Below are 24270 nucleotides of genomic sequence, written 5' to 3'. Positions count from 1 at the left end.
GATTAGTAGTTAACTTTCCATTTCTCTATAAATTGTGGTGACTATTGAAGGAACAAGTCTATTCTATTTCTGAAGCATTTCTTTATGAAGGGAGCCAGCTTCGCAATGCTAAGTCTACTTTCCCACCTAGCATCATATGTTGTACTCTCAAAACTTGACTAGACATAGAGCGGATAAGATCTATGGGATTATTCATGTTGGCTTCAAATACAGAGTTTATCCATCATGGTGCTAATAATTTATAACACCCAATGTTTACTATGCTAGATAATTCTTTATAAAAGATACTTTGCATCCATTCCAGTAATAGCCTGCCCTGCCTCCAATTTTGGTTGGTATATTAAATATAAGCTCTTGAGTTTTCGTATAGGACTTGATTCATATGATTCATTTCATATAGGACTTATAGCCTTAGGTCCCTAATCACAAACTTGTAATAACGCTGTTAATTGTATAATCAAAAAGCCCCATTAATAATGAAATGCTTTGTCTCCGTAGTCTCGGAGCATAGAATTAACAACTCTGACAAACTGGACTTCATGAAATAAGCATCTTGCCTCATTTAACAATAGTTACACATTTAAAAATAGAATGATGTTGAATAGATTTTAGGGTTCCCCTAGTACAAACTGCCAAAAGCCTGCAAATTGGGGGCGGGGAGTGCTAAAAAATTCAGTCAGCTGAAATGTTTGAGGGAAAAGGACAATATTTTGTGAGTTAAAGAAATCACATCAGTTTGAACTCCTTCATTCAATTGTGCCAGAATCTTAATGTTAAAGTGAACATTAATTTCTCAGTCAGAGACACACATTTTATACTGTTATGAAATACACATTTTATATAACATACTGATTTATTGGACAGATACATATTTAGAAACTTGATTTACAAATCAGAACCACCACCTGGATGCAATCTTTAGTGATGACATGAGCTAGCGCATTGAGTTAACAGGGTGATACGCATTTACAATGAAGTTAACACATTTTAAGGCCTATCCCCCAACACTTACGCACATAAATTGACTAGCATAAGTAGTCCCATCAGGCCTTGAGTTCAATAACCATTTGCATACTTGGGACCTTAGGATATGTCTACACAGCAAAGATAAACCCATGGCTGGCCCGTTTCAGCCGACTCAGGCTCACGGGGCTGTTTCATTGCTGTGTAGACTTCTGGGCTCCGGCTGGAACCCAAACTCTGGGACCCTCCCATCCCACAGGGTCATAGAGCCCAGGCTCCAGCCCAAGCTCAGGCTACACAGCAATGAAACAGAATACAGCCCAAGTTGGCTGGCACTGGCCAGCTGCGGGCTTTTCTGTGCTGTGTAGATATGACCTTAGTTTCCTTCACTTTTTAAGAAGCTTCATATAAAACCAATGGCTTATTATATTGCAACCTGAGTGGGGTTTATGCTGTCACTGGGATTAGGCAATATTTAAATCATATGATGTATACATGAACACATTTTACACTGGATTGTCTCCTACTATATAAAGGAAAAATACATTCTCACTTACCAGATAATTTGTTTTCTGTGGTTCAGTTGAGGCAGCAGAGAGACTCTGCTGGTGTTCTTCCTCCCTTGCTCCAATAGGCAGAATGATAACTAATCACAGCCCAGGATTTTCCTTTTCACTAAGTCATCTTCCCCCCCCCCTCTTTCTCCAGTTTAATTTCTGAAAACTGTTAGATGGCTCTACTCCCTAACAAGGCCCTGTCCAAGCCTGGGCTTGAAAAGCCCAGTAAGTTGGGAGTTGGCACTGTGGTCAACCAAGCTGCAGAAAGCAAATCCACTGGTAAATGGAAATATAATATGCCTTTCTCTGGCTTAGTATGGGTTAGCACCCATACAGGGCTTTATATAGCAGAATCCTATAAAAAGGAGGGAAGAATAAGAGACTCAAGGATAAACTGGAAGAGGGAGTGGGGAAGGAGGTGGGAATTTCTAACCCCTTCTCTCAATCCCTCTAAAAGGAGAACTTTTCAGAGATGTCACCAGTCAAAGAATGCATCCATATGTGCCTGCAAGTTCAGTCATGTTGTAATGAAATAGTGGAACTGACAGGTGGCAGCTTTTTGAAGCTTTTGTATTGACACCTTCCCTCTCAGCTGCAGATGGCGGCCCTGGTTCTAGCAGAGTGTGCACGAAGAGGGAACTTCTACACTCTTGTCAGCCTCCTGAATATGGACCTGATCCATTTGGTCATGATGTATCTAGACTCCTTGAGACATTTCCTTGAGTGCTAGAAGAGAGTGAAGGTTTCTAATCTAAGAATAGAATTAAGGCTGCTCTCAGAACTAGTGTTTACCCTTTCCATATCAGAATTGGGACAGACTCAGTAGTCTTCAGATGAAAATAGGGACAGCTACAAGGAATCACCTCAGAAGACCAAATATGGAGGAATATGGGTAAACACAGAGAGCTCTTCCACTCTCTTGCTAAGGTCATCACTTCATCAGAAAACTATCTTCAAGGTGAGCAATTGCAAATGCATTGAGTGGAGAACCTCAAAAGGAGGTCTGTATAAACTGAGAAAGATTAAGTTCAGAACTCATTGAAGGCACTGGGCAGCTCCTGGAGGATGGAAAAATGTCACTGCCTTCAGAAAATGCGGCACCAGGGAAGAGAAGCACACTAACATCCCATCTACTGGAGCCTATAAGGTGCTTAGAGAAGAATTTTGAATTGCTGAGGGATTAGGCTTTTGACAGAAGCTCTGTTCAGTAATCTAAGATAGTTGGAATTCTGGCCCAACTAGTTCTGAGGGAAAAGAACCACCTTGCTTAGCCATCATGGGGGACAGGGAGGGGAGGTCCATGTCCAACAGAAAGTGATAAAGGAACTCTTCTCATGGCTGTGGCACAATCTAGGCCTCCCTATCAAAGATGCCCAAGTCCTTCAAGAGCTCCCCTGCACTAACCAGGCTGAGACAATTTGGGTACCTGAGTCTAAGACCTGGCAGAAAGGCTCTGCCCCTTGGGATGGCATCAGCAGGTCCTCATACTAAGCCTCCATTCATTGGCCAGGATTTTAAAAATCAAAATGATTATAAAATGAAAAAATTATACGTAAGTATGTAATGTTATTAAGTTACATTACATATAATTTTAAAATAATAATAATTTACCAGATTTGTCTCAGATTTGATAAACACAGCAAAAATATCAGGTTTTGGGTTGAAGCCTGGAATTCCAAGTTTCAGGGAAAATGACATTTTTTTGATGATTTAACAATGCTCCCCCCCAAGTGTGTATTAACATTATAAGGATTGCACAGGAGATCTCATATTTGAACCTTGACCATGTTGTACTGTTTGGAGTGAAGATCTGATTGTACAAATCACCATCAATGCAAAGTAATATATACTATATACTTGAGCTCTCAGAAAGTACCTATGTGCAACTAGAAACACATACAGAGCAATATATAGTTCTCAGTTGTGCGGTGCTCTTTTCAGGGTCTGATAATAGATACATACTGTAACATACTGCAGTGTTTCTACTATTTTTCCTATGTATTTGCTTGTAAACTGCAGAACGTTTGGTTGCCTGGGTCAGGTAATTCATTTTTAAAACTTCCTTTTGGAAATAGTAAAGACCAACTGAAGTGACTAGTTGTGCCCCTCCCCTATATTTGAAAAGTAATACCTCTAGATTTTATTCTATTCATAGTAGAATAGGGAATTGGTTGCATCAAGGTATTAGGTAAGCAGCGGTTTTAATTTTGCTAGTTAGGACAAAAAAGAGGTTTCAAAGAAAAGCTGCATTTGAGTTGATACACATGCCACCTAATCAATGTTGTCCTTTGACTTCTGTGTCCTGGCTGTACACATTACGAAACAATTGTCTTGGTTGTTCAGAAAGAGAAACACTGAAGACCACAATCATATAGCTACTAATTATTTATAATCATTCACAGCAAACAGGAAATCATTTTATTTTTTGTATTGAAATGTCAAGCAGACTGGCTGAAAAGCAGTTACAAATACAATAAACTCAACATGCAGGCAAGTCTTTCCTTTACATTTGCTGAAGTCTTTTGATGTTGGAAATGAATATGCTTCCCAGCTAATTCTAATTAAAATTAAATATTCTATTAGTATTTGCATTTTCTTGACCTTTTTTGTGTTCATTTAGAAACCACACAAAATTTTAAAAAGTCAACCTAGCGTTTGGGGAGTTATTCTTTCCAGCTTTTACTGACACTGAAAAAAAAGTAATGTATAAAATATTTTTTCCTAAATTCAGAACTTCTAATGACAGCAGTTCTCAATAACATAACATTATACTAAATTAAAAATGGACTAGTGGTGAAATCCCAGCCCTAATGAAGTCTACGACAAAACTCCCATTGACCTCAATGGGGCCAGGATTTCACCTTAGGTATTTTGTACCATTTCCAAAACAAGAGTAGAGTGAGCAGTGCTGACAAATACTGTATTAATAATCTCCTTTGAAATAACAGAAAAGAAAAAAATAAGTCAGATCTCAGTCTTTTAGATTGGATGAGCTAAGTGGTCAAGTTTAGCAGAAAGAATATAAAAAGTCCACATAGCCGTAGCATTGCAATTGAAATGAAATTCAGAGAGCGGAGACACCTATTCAGTGTTCATCTAGGAAATGGACAAGTACATTCTCTTCTCAAACTAAACAGGGCAACATCAAGCCTGACAGTCCTCAAATTTCAATTGTTTAAATATCCCATTTTTCTTTAATTGTATATCTGGTCGAAGCATCTTCCCAAGAATTGTAACATTCTTTAATAAAAACAATAAACTAATATCTCTCTATGAGGCATTAAGGATGGGATTTCCAAAAGCATTCAGCATTATCCTAGCTCTTCTCCCTTTGAAATCAATGCAAGCTTTAACTAACAACTTCAAGGGGAGCAGAGGTAGGCCAACACTGAGTGCTTTTGAAAAGCCTATCCTAAGTTTGAGCATCATCTCTGTACCCTTCTGTGCTTCCATTAATTGAGTGCACAGCAAGAGCTCTGCTCTTCAAAAGAATAACCCCAGACAATTAGGTGGCTTAGTATGAAATGCATAAGAGTCCGCAAATCAAAATAAACCTGGTAAGTCTGAAGCCTACCACCCATAGTGTTGCATTTTAATACCAAAACCCCTGGGAGCTTCTGCCCTTCTGATCAATTTGTATAAATGTATATTACATTAAAACTTATTTTTTGGATATTACTACATTTCAATATATTTTGTAGGTAGAAAGTATTATAAAGGTTATATTTTAATTTGTGTTGTCACTGTGCATCACTCAAAGAAGCATTAACACAGTGTAGGAAGAGTATTTCCTCTTTAGAAAGAAATCAACTGTTTAGGCCACATTGAAAAACAAGACTATAGGTATTTCTTCTGTGAAAATACCATCAGCTGAATCATGGATAAACTATGTGAATTACAGCATATGGAAACTACCTCTGAATTCTAACTGGTTGACTATCATACTTTTGATGTGATGCTAACACCCATAATCATTTCTTTATTGTCACTTGACTTTGACTAAACCAATGCAGTAACCATGTTGAGTAAAATACAAAAAAAGAGTTCTCAAAAATATTCTTGGACTTGAATTTGAAACCAGTATTATGATCATCATAAATTGAAGAGTAGAAGGGAAGAAAAAATGTCTGCTTGAATTGCGTTGCTTGGACCTCAATTAGTTATTCTTGTTCCATTTCCAATTAATTATCATTAGTGCCAGTTTGTACATGGCTTCTATTTAAAATTAAATCAAGGTTCCTGAAGGATTTAAGATGGTTTTTAAATCCACAGGTTATGTACATTAGAGTGTAAGCACCTAAAGATTTTTTTTTCCAACAGGAATCACTTTCTTGAAAGGCTAATATGTAACTTCAAACTGATTCAGTTTAAGTACTGATTGCTTTAGCAAAAACATTAACAAAACTCCAAATGTGTGGAGTTTTATGATATTGCAATCTATTGATGAACTATCTAAAAACTGGGTTCTATCAGCAGACACTGACACAAAGGTGGCAAAAGAGCACACATAATAATCAAATATATGAGATAATATAGTGCTTATAACAAAGCAACATAACCTCTTGAATTTTTAACTAGTACAAATATTTATTCAAAAATAAAATGAAATGTGTCATCCTATGAGTGGCTGTAGTGTAAATGAAAGGCAGGGATGCTAACACTCTTAGCTATAAGGCGTACAGAACAGGTAGGTACTGTGCAAGTTTCCCCTTCAAATGAACCTCAATGCGGAATAGCAGTGGTACTTCACGTCAAGGCCTGGGTGTTTTTTGAGCATGGTTTTGTAATATGTACACATGAGCTAACTACCAAACTCATTTCACATGTGATCCACATTCCGATATGAACCCTTTTCAGCAAAAGTATAAGGCTAGCATATTTACCCACTATACCACTTAGCTGTATCTCTTTGGTAACGTTATAATGGAACTACTCTCTGTTTTCTCTCTAAAGGGGAAAGCTTTCAAAACTTTATCACCCTTTTCATTGAGAAATCAATCTAATTTCCAAGTTCAGTGTGATCTCCGTCACTGTAATACACATTATTTAAAAGTAACATAAAATGGTTCCAGTGAAATTATGAGCCCCCAGTATATATTTACATTACATGGTAATAAACTGTATGATATAATAGTGCAGCATTCTGTATTAAGTAACTGCACACTTCAAGTCTCTTGCAATAGTTCATGTACAAACCTAAGAGTTATATACATTTCACTACAACTTCCACAATTTTTATCACAGATTTCCAGGGAGCCGTATGAGAGATTTTCTAATAGATGCATTGTTCATCTGGGGGAGAGTTACGGTTAACCTTTGCCTCCACAGGAAAAAAAAATAATTTGGTATTCAGTTCACTTGGGTACTTTAAGGTATTCAGAATGCAAAGAAAGGCCAAAAGTACCTAATTTTAAAAAATTCCTGCAAGCAAGTTTAGCTAAGATACTCTACATATTGCTGAAGCCTTGCTGTAAATCATTTGAAGTATTAACCGATTTTGCTTGTAAGTATACTACCATGTATTCACAATAGCCTATTACAGATACCTATATTTTATACTGCTCTATTTTAATAGTCATATAGAACTGTATTATGTATCATCCAACAGCAGTGCAATAAAATATAGTGGCATAGAAGAGCCATTTAATAACTCTTCAACTTCTAAACAACAACATCCTTTCTGAACATGTCTGTCCCACCAAACTTGCATACTGCTGAACGCTGGCTTCATCGCTTGGCCCCTTCCGTCTTTTCTTATACATACTGTAAGGCATTACAATTCTCTTGTGAAGAACCCGAACTCGGCCCAGCTCTTTAATGCAACCTTCATCAACTGCAAAAAGAAATAAACACAAATTAATAAACACACTGTCCTTGTTAGTAAGCATTTCCTCACCTTATTTTCTTTGATTAAGAAAAGGTAATGTACCTATGTTCTCTCTTTAGTACTAAAGGATAAGATAACTTTGTTTTGAGCTGATCTATATGCATGGGCTCTGGTGTAATGTAAATCATAAGTTGAAAAGCATGTATCCATGAGGAGTGAAAATAAATCATGCATCTACCCACCTGAAGTAGTTAGGTACACTGTTTCTAACACACATAAAAAGCTATATTTAAATTTGTGTTCAGGGGAGATCCGTGCAAGAAGCAATACTGTATTTGAAACTATTTTCCAATATAATTGATCAAAATGGGCTTCCTACAGTTGCCATAGAGCAGTGTTTTTGACACCTACACTGTTTCCAAATGTTATTGCTATAGCACGGGCTCCCTGTTTCGCCGGCAGAGAAAGGTGCTCACACAATTCTTTCTGGGGTATAAACGAGGCAACAACATTTCTTCCCAAACTGAGTACAGCTTTATCCCCGACCAACTCCTAGTCTCTCTTGTACTCTTCCATGAATACACATCAGCTGGGTCCAGTAGTGGAATGAGGTTCATCATGTGTCCTTTATTACTTAACCCTTCCCAGTTTCATAACATAGTCCTGAGGTCTAGTAAACAGGGTTGACAGCATTGGCCTGACAAATGTCCCTACGCTTTCAGGACCCAGACAGGCAGCAAGCCTCATCCATAGTTGCATTTTATTAACCTAATGTACAATACCACTCTGATTTATTCTAACAAGCACCATGCAAGAGTATTGTGCTGAATAAGTTAAAACTTCGTTTGTTTGCATTCAGTTGTTGCTGCTATTGCTGAATTCTCATTTGTGTAGGTGTTTACATCTCAGGCAAAATGGTTCTAGAGTAACTGGGAAACAAAGTTTTTACTTAAGAGAACAACTAGCCATATGCCTGAAGCAGCTGCATGACACATTAATAAGGTTTTTACAAAGTGTTGTTTAAAGAAAACACTGACTTTGCTGAACACTAGGTTTACATGGCCATTAATATAAAAATCAGCTTAAAAGCTACTTTAGGAAAGTAGAACTATTTGAATGCTAAGTGAAAACAGAGCAAAAAGACATTCATTACAATGTAAGTATATAAGACATAAGCTATGCGAAGAGTACCACATATTTTTGTGGGCTCAGAAGATGCTTTGGCTACAAAGTTCTTATGGGCAGGTATAAAGCCATTTCATGATCCATATATATATATAACATTTTCTAACAGTCTCTTTAATATTTCAAATTTACTTGTGTCTAAAAAATTGTGCTTCGTTACAACTAAAGCTGCCACCCCAATGTAAAAAAATCCATTTCCCATCGGGTGTAAGATTTAAGACCCCCTCAAATGAATCTTGCTGGAGTCCATTTTACACCATTTCCCTTGGCATTATGAATTATAAACAACTGGGATGATGTCTTCTGCTGATTCAATCAAACCACCAATGTGGAAATCCTAATAATTCTAATAATTCCTTTATGGGTAAAGAAAGAGAGGAAAAAATAGAGCCTTCCAAAATTGAGGTTGATATTTTTCCAATGGGTTTTCCAAAGCGCATCTGAAATTCTTTGCAGGCAGTTAATAGAATAGACCTGAACAAACTACAAGTAACGTAAACTAGACAGATTTTCATGCTGAATCCTTTAGTCCAGTATTGCCACACTGGTGTCTTTGGTGGTCCTTGGAGTACCTGCTGATGGTCTTTGGAGAGCTGGCTAATTACATGGTTCTGGTTTGCCTTGTTTCCAACACCTAAATTACACAAAAGGTTAAAAAATGCAATATTCTTTCCATGTAAGCAACCGCTGTAGCTGCCATAGGTAGGCTGAGTTATGATGAAAGAGGGGGGAGATGGGCGTACGTGATGGGGAATGGGAGGCGGTTCATGAGAATGTCTATTAAAACGTGACCCTCACTATGAAAAAAAAGTTTTAAAACCCCTTTCAGGCCTTCTTTATGCATTACAAAGAAACAAAAGACGTCACTAACAATGTTTTTCCTTTGAAAGTCACCACTGAAGCTTGCAGAATCAGAATTTTTCTGCTGATTGCTTGAATCCGGATATTAATACGTAAAATAGAGCTTCATTAAATTTCATCCAGTTCAGAATGACTTCATTACTTTTATCTGTTGTGATTCCTTACATAAAGGTACAATGTCCTTCTTGAGTAGGAAAGAGTGATGTGAAAGAAGAAAACCTGAATAGTACATGCTAAGATTTGCTTCTCCACTAATTATTGCTGGCACTTGCTTTAGAAAAACACTGAAGTAAAAAACACTTTGTTTTGGCTTTTTCTCCCTCTTTGAAATCCATTAGGCTTTTTGATGTGTAGCCAATACCTTTCCGGTATCCTAATGGATTTGTTTTTCTACCAGTTCTTCCCACTCCTCTATACTATTTTAATTCTTTGTGAAAGTTCAAAGAGAACAAAATTTGCAAGTTCAGCCTCAGAAGGTGACACAATTAAAGTTATTTTAACTTCCTAAATAGGAGACAAAAGTTTGTACTTACTACACCTTTAGGCCAAGTATTGCAACCTGAACTGGACTGGTGCCAAAACTAGTCTTCATAACAAGTTGTCTGAAGAGAGCACTTTTAGGGCTGTTCTTTACTTACTTGTTGATATTTATTACTTCTATTTAAAACTGAAACCAGATATTGTAGGCAAATGAATCTTTTGGCTTGTATTGCTCCTGGCCCCAGATTGTATGTATTATAGTAACTAAAGCTACTGCACCTTCAACTTCTCTACAGTCTTCACTGGCTCAGTTGAACTTTGTTTGGGTTGTTGAAGGTGTGGTTTTATATGTTTAGCTCACTTTTACTCACTACATCAGGTCTTAGTGCATTGTCCTCTTTGGAATCAGACCATGCAACATACTTATTGCTATCGGGGTTTTAGAGTAGCTGTGGGCAAGTATTTTCTGGGGGAGAACGACGCTTCTCAAACCACGCAGTAACCAATGCCTACTTGGACAGTGGCACCATTTTATGAGTCTTCAGAAAAATGCACCCTCACAGGGCAATCAGGAAAACTTGCAACTATCCTGAACATTGCTGAAGCAAGAATCATCCTGAGTTCAGCATCGACACAACTGCAGAGACTGTGTGTATGTGCACGTAAAAACTGTCTTAAAGGGCAATGTTAAACTCAGATATGCATGGCCCCCTAACTTATGCTTTTAGTGATCGTATTTATGTTTTACGCTTCTTATTCAATGCCCATTCATGATTCTTACAGATGTTACATAAAGACCAGAACAATACAATCCTTCCCATAGGTGTTCTGTTAAACACCAGAGAGATTATCTGTCTCTTGTGAATATAATTTATCAACCCCATAAAAAAATAAAGTTATGTGATAAAAAGAACCTGCTGTGAAAGTACTTCAATGACTAAATAAATATGACTCAAACTGCATCTGAAAAAGGAACAGTTTTACTTGAACTTTAAGTCATCACTAAACTAATCTCAGGTACACTTTTAGGCTTTTATAAAGGGTGAATAAGAAGTTCTGTCACCACAATACCAAATCCATAAGAAACAATTTAGTCAGCTTCCAGTTGCTACTGTTCTAGTGCCAAAATCGTATGATTGTAGGAAAGTATTCACTTTATTCATTTAAATCCTTTGGAAGCCATCCTACCTTAAGTAGGATGGCTTCCAGAGGATTTAATGGAAAATAAAAACAGATTGGGCTCTGGTATTGTTTAAAGAAGAAATGACCTGACAAACATAAAAATCAGAAATCTGCTGCTGCTGCTAAATCTGAATATTAAGTGCACATTAAAGACAATTAAATGTACTTTTATAATTATTACAAATACGAGTGCCAATGTCCCTTCTCTGTGTAACTGTGCTGTTACGTAGGTGCAAAACAGGATGCCGCTCTCATCTCAGCTTGGAATGAGAGCTGTAGTATATTAATGTAAATGAAACTGTGTTTTTTTAAAGCACGAAGAAAGCCCAACAACTAATCTTGCTTCTGTGTCTTATTAAAATAGTTTTAACTAGTGTTTTCCTAGTTTCCTTCCCCAATTTTCTCATGGGTTACTATCTGCCAGATGCAGCTAAAGTAGAAAGGGCAGCTCAGCAACCTTACTCTTGGAGAAACTGTTATAATTAAAAAAAATAAAATGAAAAGATGCTTTTTCTCACCACACTTTCTCACAGTATATTCTCATGAACCACGCAATGACCTCTGTTTCTCCCCCCAATTCTGTGCGCTTTATTCTTCTGTCTCAAAAGGCTCATAAAATTAAAGATGTTGGAGGCAGAAAAGACTTGATCAACCAGTTCACTCTCAGGACCATTTGAGGTTTTTTACAGTGTATTTCCCAGTCTCTCCCCTTCCCCCCCAATCCAGTTTTTAATGTCCTACAGAAGAGAGTTTCTACGAATATGCTGGGAAGACGACATCATACACCTCACTGTCAAGAAGTTTTTTTTTAAATTCACCCTAAATGCTCTTTTTCTCAATTCCATCTCTTGTGCCTCTTATCAATGAAATCTGGTCCTGAGGATTTGTTATTATTTTCTTAAATTATCACAACACTTCCTCTTTCGATCTCTCAGTCTCTGGCAATGCTTTATCTTTATTACCTAAGAAGACAAGATTTAGGGCAGGGGTTCTCAACTTTTTTCTTTCTGAGGCCACCCCAACATGCTATAAAAACTCCACGGTGCACCTGTGCCACAGTAACTGGTTTTCTACATATAAAAGCCAGAGCTGGTGTTAGGGCAGGGCAATTGCCAGGGCCCCCCACAAAGCTACATTGGTCAGACTTCAGCTTCAGCCCTGGGTGGCAGGGCTCTGGGCCACGGACTTCAGCCCCATTCAGTGGGGTTTCGGCTTTCTGCCCTGTGGCCCAGCTAGTCTAACACTGGCCATGCTTGGAGGACCCCCTGAAATCTGCTCACGGCCACCCCCAAGGGGCCCCGGGTTGAGAATCACTGATTTAGGGTAATTATTTCTGCCACGAAGGCCACTACAACCATTTAGTAACCATTCAGCTACTCTGCTATGTTTGTATTCTCTTCCATTTCTCCTTTTACTGCCTGGTTGTATACAGGTTCACTGAATCTCTTGCATGTTTCCTGTTTCTGATGTATTTAAAAAAGTTTTTTTTTTTGGCTTTGTCATAGTTTATGTTCCTTTCTATTGTTATCAGTTGGTCTGGATTTCTCTCTTTTTTTTTTTTTTTTTTCTTTAAGGATACCTGTTTAATTCAATCTCTTGGATTCTGTCATTTAACAATATCACTTTATTCCTTTCCTTTCCCTTTTTTTGTTTAGGGGTATATATATTTTCTGTGACTCAATTCTGGTATGCTTAAGCAGCCTCCATGCTGAGCCTAAGGATTTTCATTTCCTCACTTTTGACTTCAGGCTCTTTTTGAATAGTTTCCTTGTTTATTTATTTTTTTTTAAATCTCCTTTCTACACTATAATGCCACAGTGCTACTTTTTGGTGCAATTCTTCCCTTGAAAAGGTTGAATTTAATTATTTTGTGGTCACTATTACCTGATGGCTTGACTAAACATAGTTACTTCTTCAACCAACTCCAGTGTGTTATTTAATACAATTCGGGAAATGATTATCACTTGTATGCTCTAGAACCAACTGGTCCAAGAAACAATTTAAGGTTTCAAAAATACCACTACTCTAAACTTTACTCTGATGAAATACCCAAATCCTCACCCTAAACCCTAACCCTAACTTTATATGCACTTAGATTAGGGTGAACTCACCCATCATTACTGCTTTTATTAGATTTAGTTAATTGTTGGATCTCCCCCAAAACTACATACACAACATCTGTCTCTTAAGGGTAAACCCACTAGTAGATTTGTATTATGACGACTTTGGATTTGTATCCATGCAAATTCTCTTTTCTCAGAATTATTTCATTACAATCTATAGCATGTTTCATGTCCAATGCTACTCCCCCACCTTTAACACCCATGCCTATCCTTCCTTTATAGTACATAGCAAGGAAATGTAGAAAAATCAACACGCATTTTACTAGAATGTACAGGATCAGATTACTTTATGGTTCCATACAGCTATACAGCAGAATTTGGACATTAGTTACATATTGAAAAAGGCAACGGATTTAAAAATAAAACCTCATCCTCTGTTGTGTTGAAAGAACCTAGAGCCAACTGCGGTTGTCAGTGCAAAAAGTTGAGGCTCCTAGTTACCAGTGGAAGGATAATTCCAAAAATGCACACAGCTTTAAAAGCCTCAATACAACTCAATATGAAACTTTGGCTACCCATATTATGGTTCTGGTTTAAAGAAACCCAAACTGGTTTATGCTTCTACTTCAAACTGGCTAACTTTAACAGAAGTATTATCCAGTGATTTAGTCTCTCACATGTTCTCATATTGATTTGCAACAATTTTCTGGAGGCTTATGCCAGAGTATAGAATAAATCAATTTAAAACTTCTTCTCCAAATGGGAAACAGACTTTGAAACACTTTGAATAAAAATGGGTAATTTTATAGCAAAGTGCATATCATCTAACTTTTTAAAGAGTATACACTGATCTTAAGTTTTCTTTTCTTCTTTCAAGTAATTTATCCAGAACAAGTCACAAAGCATGAATGGAAATATTTCTGAAAGCTCAGCAAAATTTGGGAAAATTGCTATGTTTAGGCTTCCAAGAAATAATATGCGGTCAATCTCTAAAATCTCTAAACTAAAAGTTTATATGGAAATTTTGTTGAATAAAGTTAATTTAAAAACATTTGCCCTCTCCACTTTTTTTTCCCAAACACACACAGTCATTTACGTACTAGTCATCTGCTGATTTTTATTTTTTAAACCAAAATTGCTTGACATAGCTGAATTATATACACTTTATTTATATCTTCTATTTATCACAGTCCTAGCTGCCATGCAAAAAGCTACCATCTTTAAATTAGGATCATGCTAAAACCACTAGATTTCAAAAGAGATTTCTACACATTTCACTGTAGACCAGTTAAAGCTGAAGCCACGCCATACCTCTAAAACTATGATCAATGCATTTTAGTGTTTGTGACCATTCCAGGTTAGAATAAACTAATTTTATGGATACTGGGATTGTGCCCCGCCCCACACACACACAATGTGTCAGGGCAGAGTGAAAGTTTTGGGTGCCTTAGCCATCCATTTCTATATCTTAATATGTTTGAATTTCTTTAAGTTTAACTGTGAATTTCCTGGGAATGCTTGTTTCTGAGATAATCGTAACACCCTTGTAATGGTTTGTACCCTTAAATTACTAGTATGCACTTGCAACCTTAACTTCTGGCATTCTCAAGTCAAAGAGAATGCTACCAGCTGATATTTTTAATCATTTGCCGATTTGTAGTATCTAGCTGTCGTTATGGACTAATGGCTTGGCAAATATCAATGAAAAAGAAACCAGCAGTAGGGCTGGCCCAGTGGCCCCATGGTTAGTGTTTTGTCTTGCTAGAAGAGATATGGATTAGATTTCCTGGCCTGGATACTCATTCTGTAGTCAAAAGATATGAGAAATGTTGAGACAGCCAGCTCAGATACTGGAGTGAAGGCCTTAAGTTGCTACACAGCAAACACCCAGTGATCACTTAACAGTAGCAATAGTGTTCTCCAAAAGGCAATCTCGATCAACCCTCATTCTAGGGAACATTTCCGCAATATGGCAGCTGGTAGGGACTTTAGAGGGAGTAGCGGTGTATAGAGAGAGTAGCCTTTATTTGATTACTGCAGTTTAAACCAGTGGTTCTTCACCTTTGGTTTTTTCTCACATGGCAACTGAAAAACACACTCAAAAATTTGTAAAGAAAACTGAAAAGCAAAACTTGCAAATTATGCCCTGAGATCTTGACAGCCCTAACTGTAGTGTAGGAATATTAATATTATGGTAACTGTGGCAATAATTTCACTTACTCAGTGAACTAGTGAAAGACAGTGTTTTAATAAAACAAAGTATTTTGCCATTCTAGTCATACAAAGAACAAGGTGAACATTGAGAGTGTGTCACAACTGCAGGTTCTCAGAGCTTAAGCTGTGGCTTTCCTTTTTAAAATTCTTGTGGGAATTTATTTTTTATTTATTATTCCTATAAAGGTTTTGAACAGCTAGAGTCCAAGTCTTTCTGTTCTCTGACATTATTCCTGAATCTAATCCAAAGATTTTTTTTTTTGAATTTTATTAATTATGATCTGATATCAGCTGAACAAGCAGATTTCCCTGGTTTCTTAAAGGGAGTTAGCGAATTTTACGTTAGATTTTGTGTTTACATGTTTGTGGCAGTAACGGGGGACAGGGCCTTTTGGAAGCACACAGAAAGATCCAGAAAATGTAGACACATAGTTGTACAAATGCACGGTTGCAACTATAAACATGCTTTAGATCAGCACCACAACATGAAAAGCTTAATGGTTCAAAACTTCTTTGCAGCATATTTTTAAAATTTTAATCAGCTTTTCAAGTTTGGGTTGTTTGGTTCAAACAGTTTTGATGAAAAAAGACTAGTGAAGACAGTCACAATACAGTCCCTGAAAGTCATTTTTTTCAATGTGTGGGAGAAATGAGTAGAAATAAGAGTAGGAATATGGGAAGATGTGTTACAAAAATGTGCCCAGTTACAAAGAACCTGTTAAGAGGCTAAAGGCCTATCAAGGCAGAACTGAGGGGCGCTGGCAGTACCTGAAGAAGCTATCACTGAAGGTACACCTTTTCCCCGATTCTTCTTTCTCATTTAATGGACTGCTGATGAACACCAATTCTCAAATTATGCAAGAAACAAGAAAGAACAAGCTAAGAGCTCATCTTTTAAGTACATAAAATTCGGAATGACAGGAAAATAAAAAAGTAGACAGCCAAAAAAAAATTAAAGTGTCAGTTTTATTGCCATTTACTACTTTTTAAAACAGAAAAGAAATTGGACAACTGCCAATTTTTTTTAAAGTCACTAATTAGGAAAATATTCCTCATATTTTTCTGGACTGGATACATTTAAAGAGTCACCATAAAAATCTTATTCAGTTATGTTATTTCTAATGAAGAAAGAAACATGATATCCCGGCTAAACTCTGATATGAGGCTGGCTCTGATCACAACTCCGAGTTTCCTTAAACCCCACTATAAAACCCCTATACCATGCAAAATATTTGGCCATCAAGACCATTTTCCCAGTAAGATTGCTTATGTTTCTTTAACTACTGTCATCTGGTTTGAGACACATGTTTAAAGGTATCAAGAGGACATTATACACACAGGTCCACTAGTGATTTCATAGCACAGATGAATATATAACAGTAGGATGCACTGATGCTCTCCAAAAGGTAAAAATTGCATTTCTGAGTATAGGCAAATTCACAGATTCATACATTCCAAGGCCAGAAGGGACCATTGTGACAATCTAGTCTGACCTCCTGTATCACACAGGCCATAGAACTTCCCCAAATAATTCCTGCAGCATATCTTTTAGAAAGACATCCAGTCTTGATTTTAAAATAGTCAGGGATGGAGAATCCACCATGACCTTTGGTAAATTGTTCTAATGGTTAACTACCCTCATTGTCAAAAATGTATGCCTTATTTCCAGTCTGAATTTGTCTAGCTTCAACTTCCAAAGATCAGATGCACATTATTTTCTATATGTAGAAATGTCTGTGTAACTCTGAGATAGGTGCTTGAATTGACAGGAGTAAATCCATTTGGAAGTGCTACCTCTCTAAAAATACTGCTTAGTCTCTAGTTTTAGTCCAAGAACTCACATTTCATATATCAGTAACTGCAGTTTAGATCTTATGGCCTTTGGTACAACGCAAAAACCTAAACTTAATCCCCGCCCCCCAAAATATAAAAAAAATTGAAACAAAAACTTACGTCAGAGCAAGTAAATACTTGCTCACTGGATTCAGAACACTCCATTTGGGGGCAGGGGGAGAACTCTAATAACTGAACACAAAGGAAACATTACAGTTGCATGCACAACCTTAACTTCGTCCCTGGGTTGGGTCAGCTCTAATCTATGCTAGATGCCCAGGGCCCAAAGAGCCCTTTCACCAGTGGGGGATCACTGGAGCATAATAATATTCTGTCAAATACCAGTTTCCATGTTTCATTTGCTAGCTAGTGCGTGAGAATGGGGGAGTCTTGTTGGAGCCATTGGGCGGCTCTACGCCATTCAAAGCTTCCTGTAACTAGTGAGTATCCTCAAGTTGCCAGTTATTCTGTTTTTAGGGCTTCTTTGTGCTGCTTAACCTGTGCAAAACAACCTTATCATACTAGAGGATCTAACTCCATATTTAGCAACTTAGAGAAAATAACTGAAGAATTAATGGTCATACAATGCAGTGTATCACTCCATAATTTAATATCAGTGTGGGAGGCACAAAAATGTGCCATTAACAATAAAAGTTGGATCTCTGTGACTGGCAGCTTTTGAGGCTGCTTTTAAAGAAATTACCATACAAAAGAGACTATAAACCAGTTTCCACTTTGCTTTGAAACTCATTAGTCATAAATGCTAATTTCGTATTTAATTTCAAGGATTTCTAGTGTGTTAAACCTGCAAAGAAGCATAATATACAATGTGTCAGGATGAGAGTTGCCTTATACTGCCAGGTTTCAGAGTAGCAGCCGTGTTAGTCTGTCTCCGCAAAAAGAACAGGAGTACTTGTGGCACCTTAGAGACTAACAAATTTATTAGAGCATAAGCTTTCGTGGACTACAGCCCACTTCTTCGGATGCATATGCATATGCTCTAGAGCTTATGCTCTAATAAATTTGTTAGTCTCTAAGGTGCCACAAGTACTCCTGTTCTTTTTGCCTTATACTGCCAACATCAAAAACGATGCTTTAAAAAATAAAAAAGGAGTGGTAACTTGCAGGAAGCTAAAATATCTAAAATTTCAATTCAAATACAAATTTAGTTTATAAATGTTGTCAGTCCTTCATATCATGTGATCTTTCAGAGCTTAGAGCAAAATGAAACTAATTGTAAACTATCACCTTTTCGAATTTTACAACTCAGATCTGCAATGATAAACTAAATTAAAGATGTACAGACCACTGTTAATGGACTTATAGTTTGCTAGCTGGCAGTTTAAAGTATGACATATCTGACTTCGAATTTTATTTTAATTTGCTTTTTATTGATTGTAAAGCATGTTTTCTTTTGCGTCAGCTGCTAGATACGGGAAGCCTTTCGAAAAATACAATAGTATAAGCTATTCATAGAAAGATACAGTACACAATTCAGACAAGCTGGACACAAGAATATTAATATTTATGCAAAACAAGAAGTTAGTTTTTTTGTCTCCAATTGTGTCTCAAACTCATTCATCAAGAAAAATGAATGTCCAATATCCCTCATGATATAAAACTACTACTTCGAACCAAACTAAAAGCACAGCTAAAAGGAAGCATTAGCTAACATAAACACCTCACCAGGGAAAAAAAAGTTTTTAATTAAAACCAGCAAGAACAAGTCACAAAGGAAGTACAGTAAAACGTTCAGGATGGTCTGACTCAGCCAAGTCTTTGCAGTTCACTTACTCTAGCAGAAAAGAAGCTGGTAATCTCTGAAATCACTATTCAAAAGGCAAACTTTCTGTCCTAAGAGGAAAAATGCATCTTATCTCAACATCATCTGTGATTGTTTAACAAATTAAGACAAAAGAATTACAGTACTGCAAGCACAACCTATTAAACCTTAAAATGGATGGGTAGAGAGAGAAAAATGCAATAAATATTATACACATCTTATAAAATTGTCTAGCTTTGAGCCTGAAATCATATCACTCATTTTTGATTTAGAATTAAAACTTTAGTAATCACAAGACAAAACACTTGACAAATAGTTAATATTTGATAAACCAGACTTGCCTTAACAGAAACTTTAAGCAATTGTATTCTGACTCTTATTATTTGAATACTAAAGATGAATGGAAAGATATTCTTGGAAATATCTCTGGAAGATCTGTATAACAACAAAGTAAGTTCATAAAGATCATTTCAGCTTTCAGATGTTACTTGCAGCAATCTGAAAAAGACTTATGTACCAGTAAATGGAGTTCTTGGAATACACCGCCTATGCAGGTCTACACTAAATTGAGTTGTATGGCATGGCCCACAATTCTGGAATCCTTCTAAAGCCATTTAACCATTAGGGTGAACATAAAACAATACATGACTATGAAGTTGAAACTACATTTCATAGATTCATAGATTCTAGGACTGGAAGGGACATCGAGAGGTCATCGAGTCCAGTCCCCTGCCCTCATGGCAGGACCAAATACTGTCTAGACCATCCTAGATAGACATTTATCTAACCTACTCTTAAATATCTCCAGAGATGGAGATTCCACAACCTCCCTAGGCAATTTATTCCAGTGTTTAACCACCCTGACAGTTAGGAACTTTTTCCTAATGTCCAACCTAAACCTCCCTTGCTACAGTTTAAGCGCATTGCTTCTTGTTCTATCCTTAAAGTTTTTATAACTGTCACTACAATCATACTAATATCATTTAATCTAGCTATTATGCTCTGAAGAGTGGGGAAGGAGAAATGGCCAGTGAAGAGCTGTCGAAGTTCCCAAAAGTATCCTTCCTTTTTCCTACATGAAATTGCTTCTGAACGGCTCCACTGCAGAAGATTAGCAATACCCACAGGAAGTGTTGGTTAAATAAAGACTGAAGGACTGCCAGCTGAAATGAGCATCTGATTTAGCTCCAAAATGAAGAGAATAAGGCTAAATAAAGGTTTGACTTGAGCTCTAAATGGTACTGTCACAACCCAGTCTCTCTGGTGCTGGAAATCATATCAGCTAATAGTAGGCCTGGATGCAGACTTCTTCAACTTGAGACTTTTCTCCAAAGGCCAGGGAGTTGTGAAAGGAGTCCCCAAAGTATCTGGAGTGCTTTTTCCTTGGACTGCACTAATTCGAATGACTAAGCTCATATTAAGCACACTTTAATCTCCTGGAAACCAATTGCTGTCAATAAAAGGAGAAAGAAATTGCACCTAGACTTACAGCACTTTGAAGCCTCTTCTTCGGAGTCTCTCGGTATAGATGAAGACCTTCTTGGGAGAAGGCAGGAGTGCTACAGAGAAATCTATACTGTTCTGAGGGTACTGGAGCCACGGATCTCTTTTTCTTCAGAGACTTATACAACAGGCTGAGTGGAAAAGACCTGCTCCAATTGAAGGCATCTCTCCAACTTGCTTATTGCTGTGAAACAAACACCAGAGGTGCTGAGCACCCTTTCCTAGCGAGTTTTAGCAACTGACATGCTGATCTGAGGGCCACCTCTATTGTCGCAGGAAGCACAATTCTCGGAGCTTGAATACTTCTCCAGAAGTACCACCTTGACTGAATCATATACCAAGATGAAATGTAACTTAAAATTAATTTTATGTAAGTAAATTTCAACAAACACCACCAAAGGAAGTTTGGCCAAATAGATGAGGAGACAATGGTTCCAAGACTGCTTGAGGTGGTAGAAAGGTAATAAACCTCAGCTATAGAGGTAAAGCCTTTTATAAATTCAGTTGGATCATTAGTTTTGTGTGCATACTTAACAGCTAGATGGCTGAATTATGGGTAGGAGTCATGAGGCGTGGCAGGGAACTCAGACTGAGGATTTCATTAGGGAGAACAGAAACATAACATGTTGTTATTCTCTGGTCCAAACAGTTTGCTCAAATAAACAAATGCAGAAAACTACATGAGCTTGAAGAATGCAAGTTTTAAAACCTGCTAGCACACTGGATAGCGTGATAAATACAGAATGCTCACTTTACTTTTCTGAACACATTTTGCTTAAGGAACTATTTTAAAATGACTGCAGTACAGAAGAAACTTTAGCCATTAATTAAAGCCCTAACTCTTTGTCAAGACAAACATAACAGAAACCAAGTCAAGATCCAAAAATCTCTCTCTGTTATAAATTTTCTATATGGCAAAATCATGCTAATCTGCCAGTTTAATTTATGCTGCCGTAAGTAGTGCACAGATATAATGTCAGGCCTGCCTCCATAAAGTCAGAGTTTGAACGTCCCTCCAGATGCTTGAGATCCTTCAACATCTAGGATTTCAAAGCTAATTTATACTTATGATGGATAAAAGCTTTTATTTTTAAGCTTAAATAAATTGTAGATGTTTGATAGATAAGGCTTAGTGACATATTCATCAGCCATTTCAAATTAAAAACAAATTAAAGGAATATACTGTGGATATTCGAAATAATATCCCTAAAATTGTGGATGACTATCCTGAGTTTTAAGGAACTGAGGTCCTAAATAACGTTTTCTGTGTATTCTGGGTCTGATGCAAGAAATACTTCAATAATTAAAACAAAAAACTTTAACTTAAAAGAAAAGTAATCCAGTACAGCACACCTGTCTTTTTCTGATTTATTTTAGTCTCATCTTCTTGGAGTTTTTTTGCCATATCCTTACAAACTCCTCTTTTTTCCAGAAATAATATATTTTTATTATATTTATATAATGTCTAAAGGATGGCAAGCACTTTTTGGACAAATAAAAAGACATAGGACCATATTCTCAACTTGTGTAAACTGAAGCAGCACTATAATGAAGTGAACCAATCTGGCCCATGGTCCCTGCCCTTACAAGAGCCCTCACCACCTGTAGGTTTCAGTGACGCTTGGGGACATACCGCAATTTACAATTCTGAGCCCCAAATTTTGACATACAGCAATAAAACAACAGAATGGAAGAAAGCATGGAGGACAAGAGTTACAAGTTGTTGCATTTGCTTTGCTAGGCTATGAACATAACATGACTGCTGGGGGGACGTGGCTGATAAGCGCTGGTAGCTTTGAATTATGTGATGGTGGAAATGACAAAGGAGATAAATAGATTAAAGCAGGTAGGAGGATCTGCAGAGAAGCTGGGGAAAGGAAAGTGCTCATTGGGATAAAGAATGAAGAAATGGGAATGAGTGAGGTGAAGAGGAGGGAGAGAGGAACGGATAAATTTGAAAACCACAAAGATGAATGCAGATGTCATCATGAAAGAGGCAAAGTTTGACTGGATTGGCAGTAGCAAATCGGCTACATAAATCACATTAATCAATTACTGGAAAAAATAAGTAAAAACATGGAATCAATTATGGTCTAAAAACGTCCACATGAATAGAGGGGATGATGTCATGACAGCAAAGGAAGAGTAAACACGTTCTGAAGCTGTGAAGGTCTTACAAAAACGTCTTCCCTTGAAAAGTTAGCTGTGGAACCCAGTGTCCCCCTAGTGGCTTCTTCTTAGTTCAGTGGGAAGAGGAGGCAGGCCCAGAACATATCCCTGGGGCCACTAACAGCAGCTGCTGTATATCTGGGCTCAATTATACTTTTAACTTTTATCATGTTTGGTAACTAATTCCATATGTTGGTTATCCTCTACATGAAACAATTCAACCTGAATTGTCCACTTTATCCTGTCAACTATTTTTAGAATTTTGTCCATTTTTTCTAAACAATTTACAAGTGTGAAAAACGGTTTCACGATTTTTAACAATCCTTTTCCTGATTTCTTGATATTGACAAGTGAGGAAAAGTTTTAGTCACACGATGAACTTACACATGTAGTAGACTTGCCTCAATACTAACAACTAGTGCATGGAAATGCTATTTTATCATAGATTTGGAGAAGAAACTACAAATAGGACATTTACCATGGTAAGGTAGATTTTGACATGTAGTTCCCAAAATTACCCTTCCTTTCAATATTTTGAATAAATATTTTGAAGATTTTTATTTTTCAAGCAAAGTTTGAACAGAACTCATACAACTTCAAAAATATCAAGTATTTCGCTTTTGGAAAAGTAATGGTTTTTGCCATCGCAATTCACAAAATTGTCTTTATCCAGGAACTCCAAAACTTATTACATTCCCTAGGCTTCATCGAGTACTCTTTCACTGGTATGGTATATGGATAACTGAAAATATTTAAATAAGAAAAACTGGATGCCACACAATCTCTCTGAAGATAACTTAGATGAGGATTCCCAATTATTTTATACATTCCACAGGAATACAAAGAGCTGTGGTTGGGGTCCTGTGGAGTTCTATGCATTGTCTATATCAAACAAACCTAAAATGGCCTTTGAGTGAAATATGGTAACTGTTTAACAGTTTACGTGAACACTACAAAATAGTTTAGCACAAAATACATAAGCAATATCAAAAGAATAAATGTTGAAAAGTACATCTGAAATTCCAAGGGATAGTTCCGTGAGGCGATTTTTTGCAATCACACAAATATCTTGTTTATTTAGTTCTAAAAAAAAATTGTAAGGAAATACAAGGTCAAAGTGAACACAGTACAGGTACATTTCCTAGGCTACGTAAACCTGAATGAAAATCTAATTGATATGTGGACTCATTCCAAATCTTTCCAATTTTTATGGGAAAGTTCCAAGACAAATTATCTGGAGAAATATAAAAATGAACACAGCTGTCACCTGTGCAACTACCATATGCAACTATCTTGATAAAAACAAATACCATATATACTTGATCATAAGCCGGTTAGTTTATAAGCCGACCCCCCCCCCCCCAAGATGGATAAGTAAAAATGGCAAATTTTTATGACCCATTCATAAGCCAACCCTATAATTCAGGGGTCAGCAAACTTTGGCTCCCGGGCCATCAGGATAAGCTGCTGGCGGGCCGAGATGGTTTGTTTACTTCAAGTGTCCGCAGGCATGGAGGTAAACCTAAGTAAACAAAGTCTCCTGGCTGCCACCTGCTTACCCTGATGGCCCAGGACAGCAACTGGTGGGCAAATTTTTTGGGGGGGAGGGTGGGGAGTGGGAGAAGCTGGGGGTCAGGGGAGGATGTCTCT

General features: G+C 37.2%; 1 protein-coding gene across 6 annotated transcripts in view; it reads right to left on the bottom strand.

Annotated features, from left to right (window-relative positions):
- Positions 1-3915: 3915 nt before the first annotated feature.
- Positions 3916-24270, bottom strand: part of ATE1 (arginyltransferase 1) — a 151752-nt gene continuing 131397 nt past the window's right edge. For all 6 annotated transcript variants that reach the window (XM_034775643.1, XM_034775639.1, XM_034775638.1 and 3 more), the window contains one exon: positions 3916-7353. In XM_034775643.1, the coding sequence (XP_034631534.1) occupies positions 7294-7353 (60 nt within the window). In that variant the 3' untranslated portion in view covers positions 3916-7293. The remainder of the gene's footprint in view (positions 7354-24270) is intronic.

This window comes from Trachemys scripta, chromosome 7 (assembly GCF_013100865.1).
Source record: "Trachemys scripta elegans isolate TJP31775 chromosome 7, CAS_Tse_1.0, whole genome shotgun sequence".
Taxonomy (NCBI): domain Eukaryota; kingdom Metazoa; phylum Chordata; order Testudines; family Emydidae; genus Trachemys; species Trachemys scripta.
This window is presented reverse-complemented; position numbering and strand designations above follow the sequence as displayed.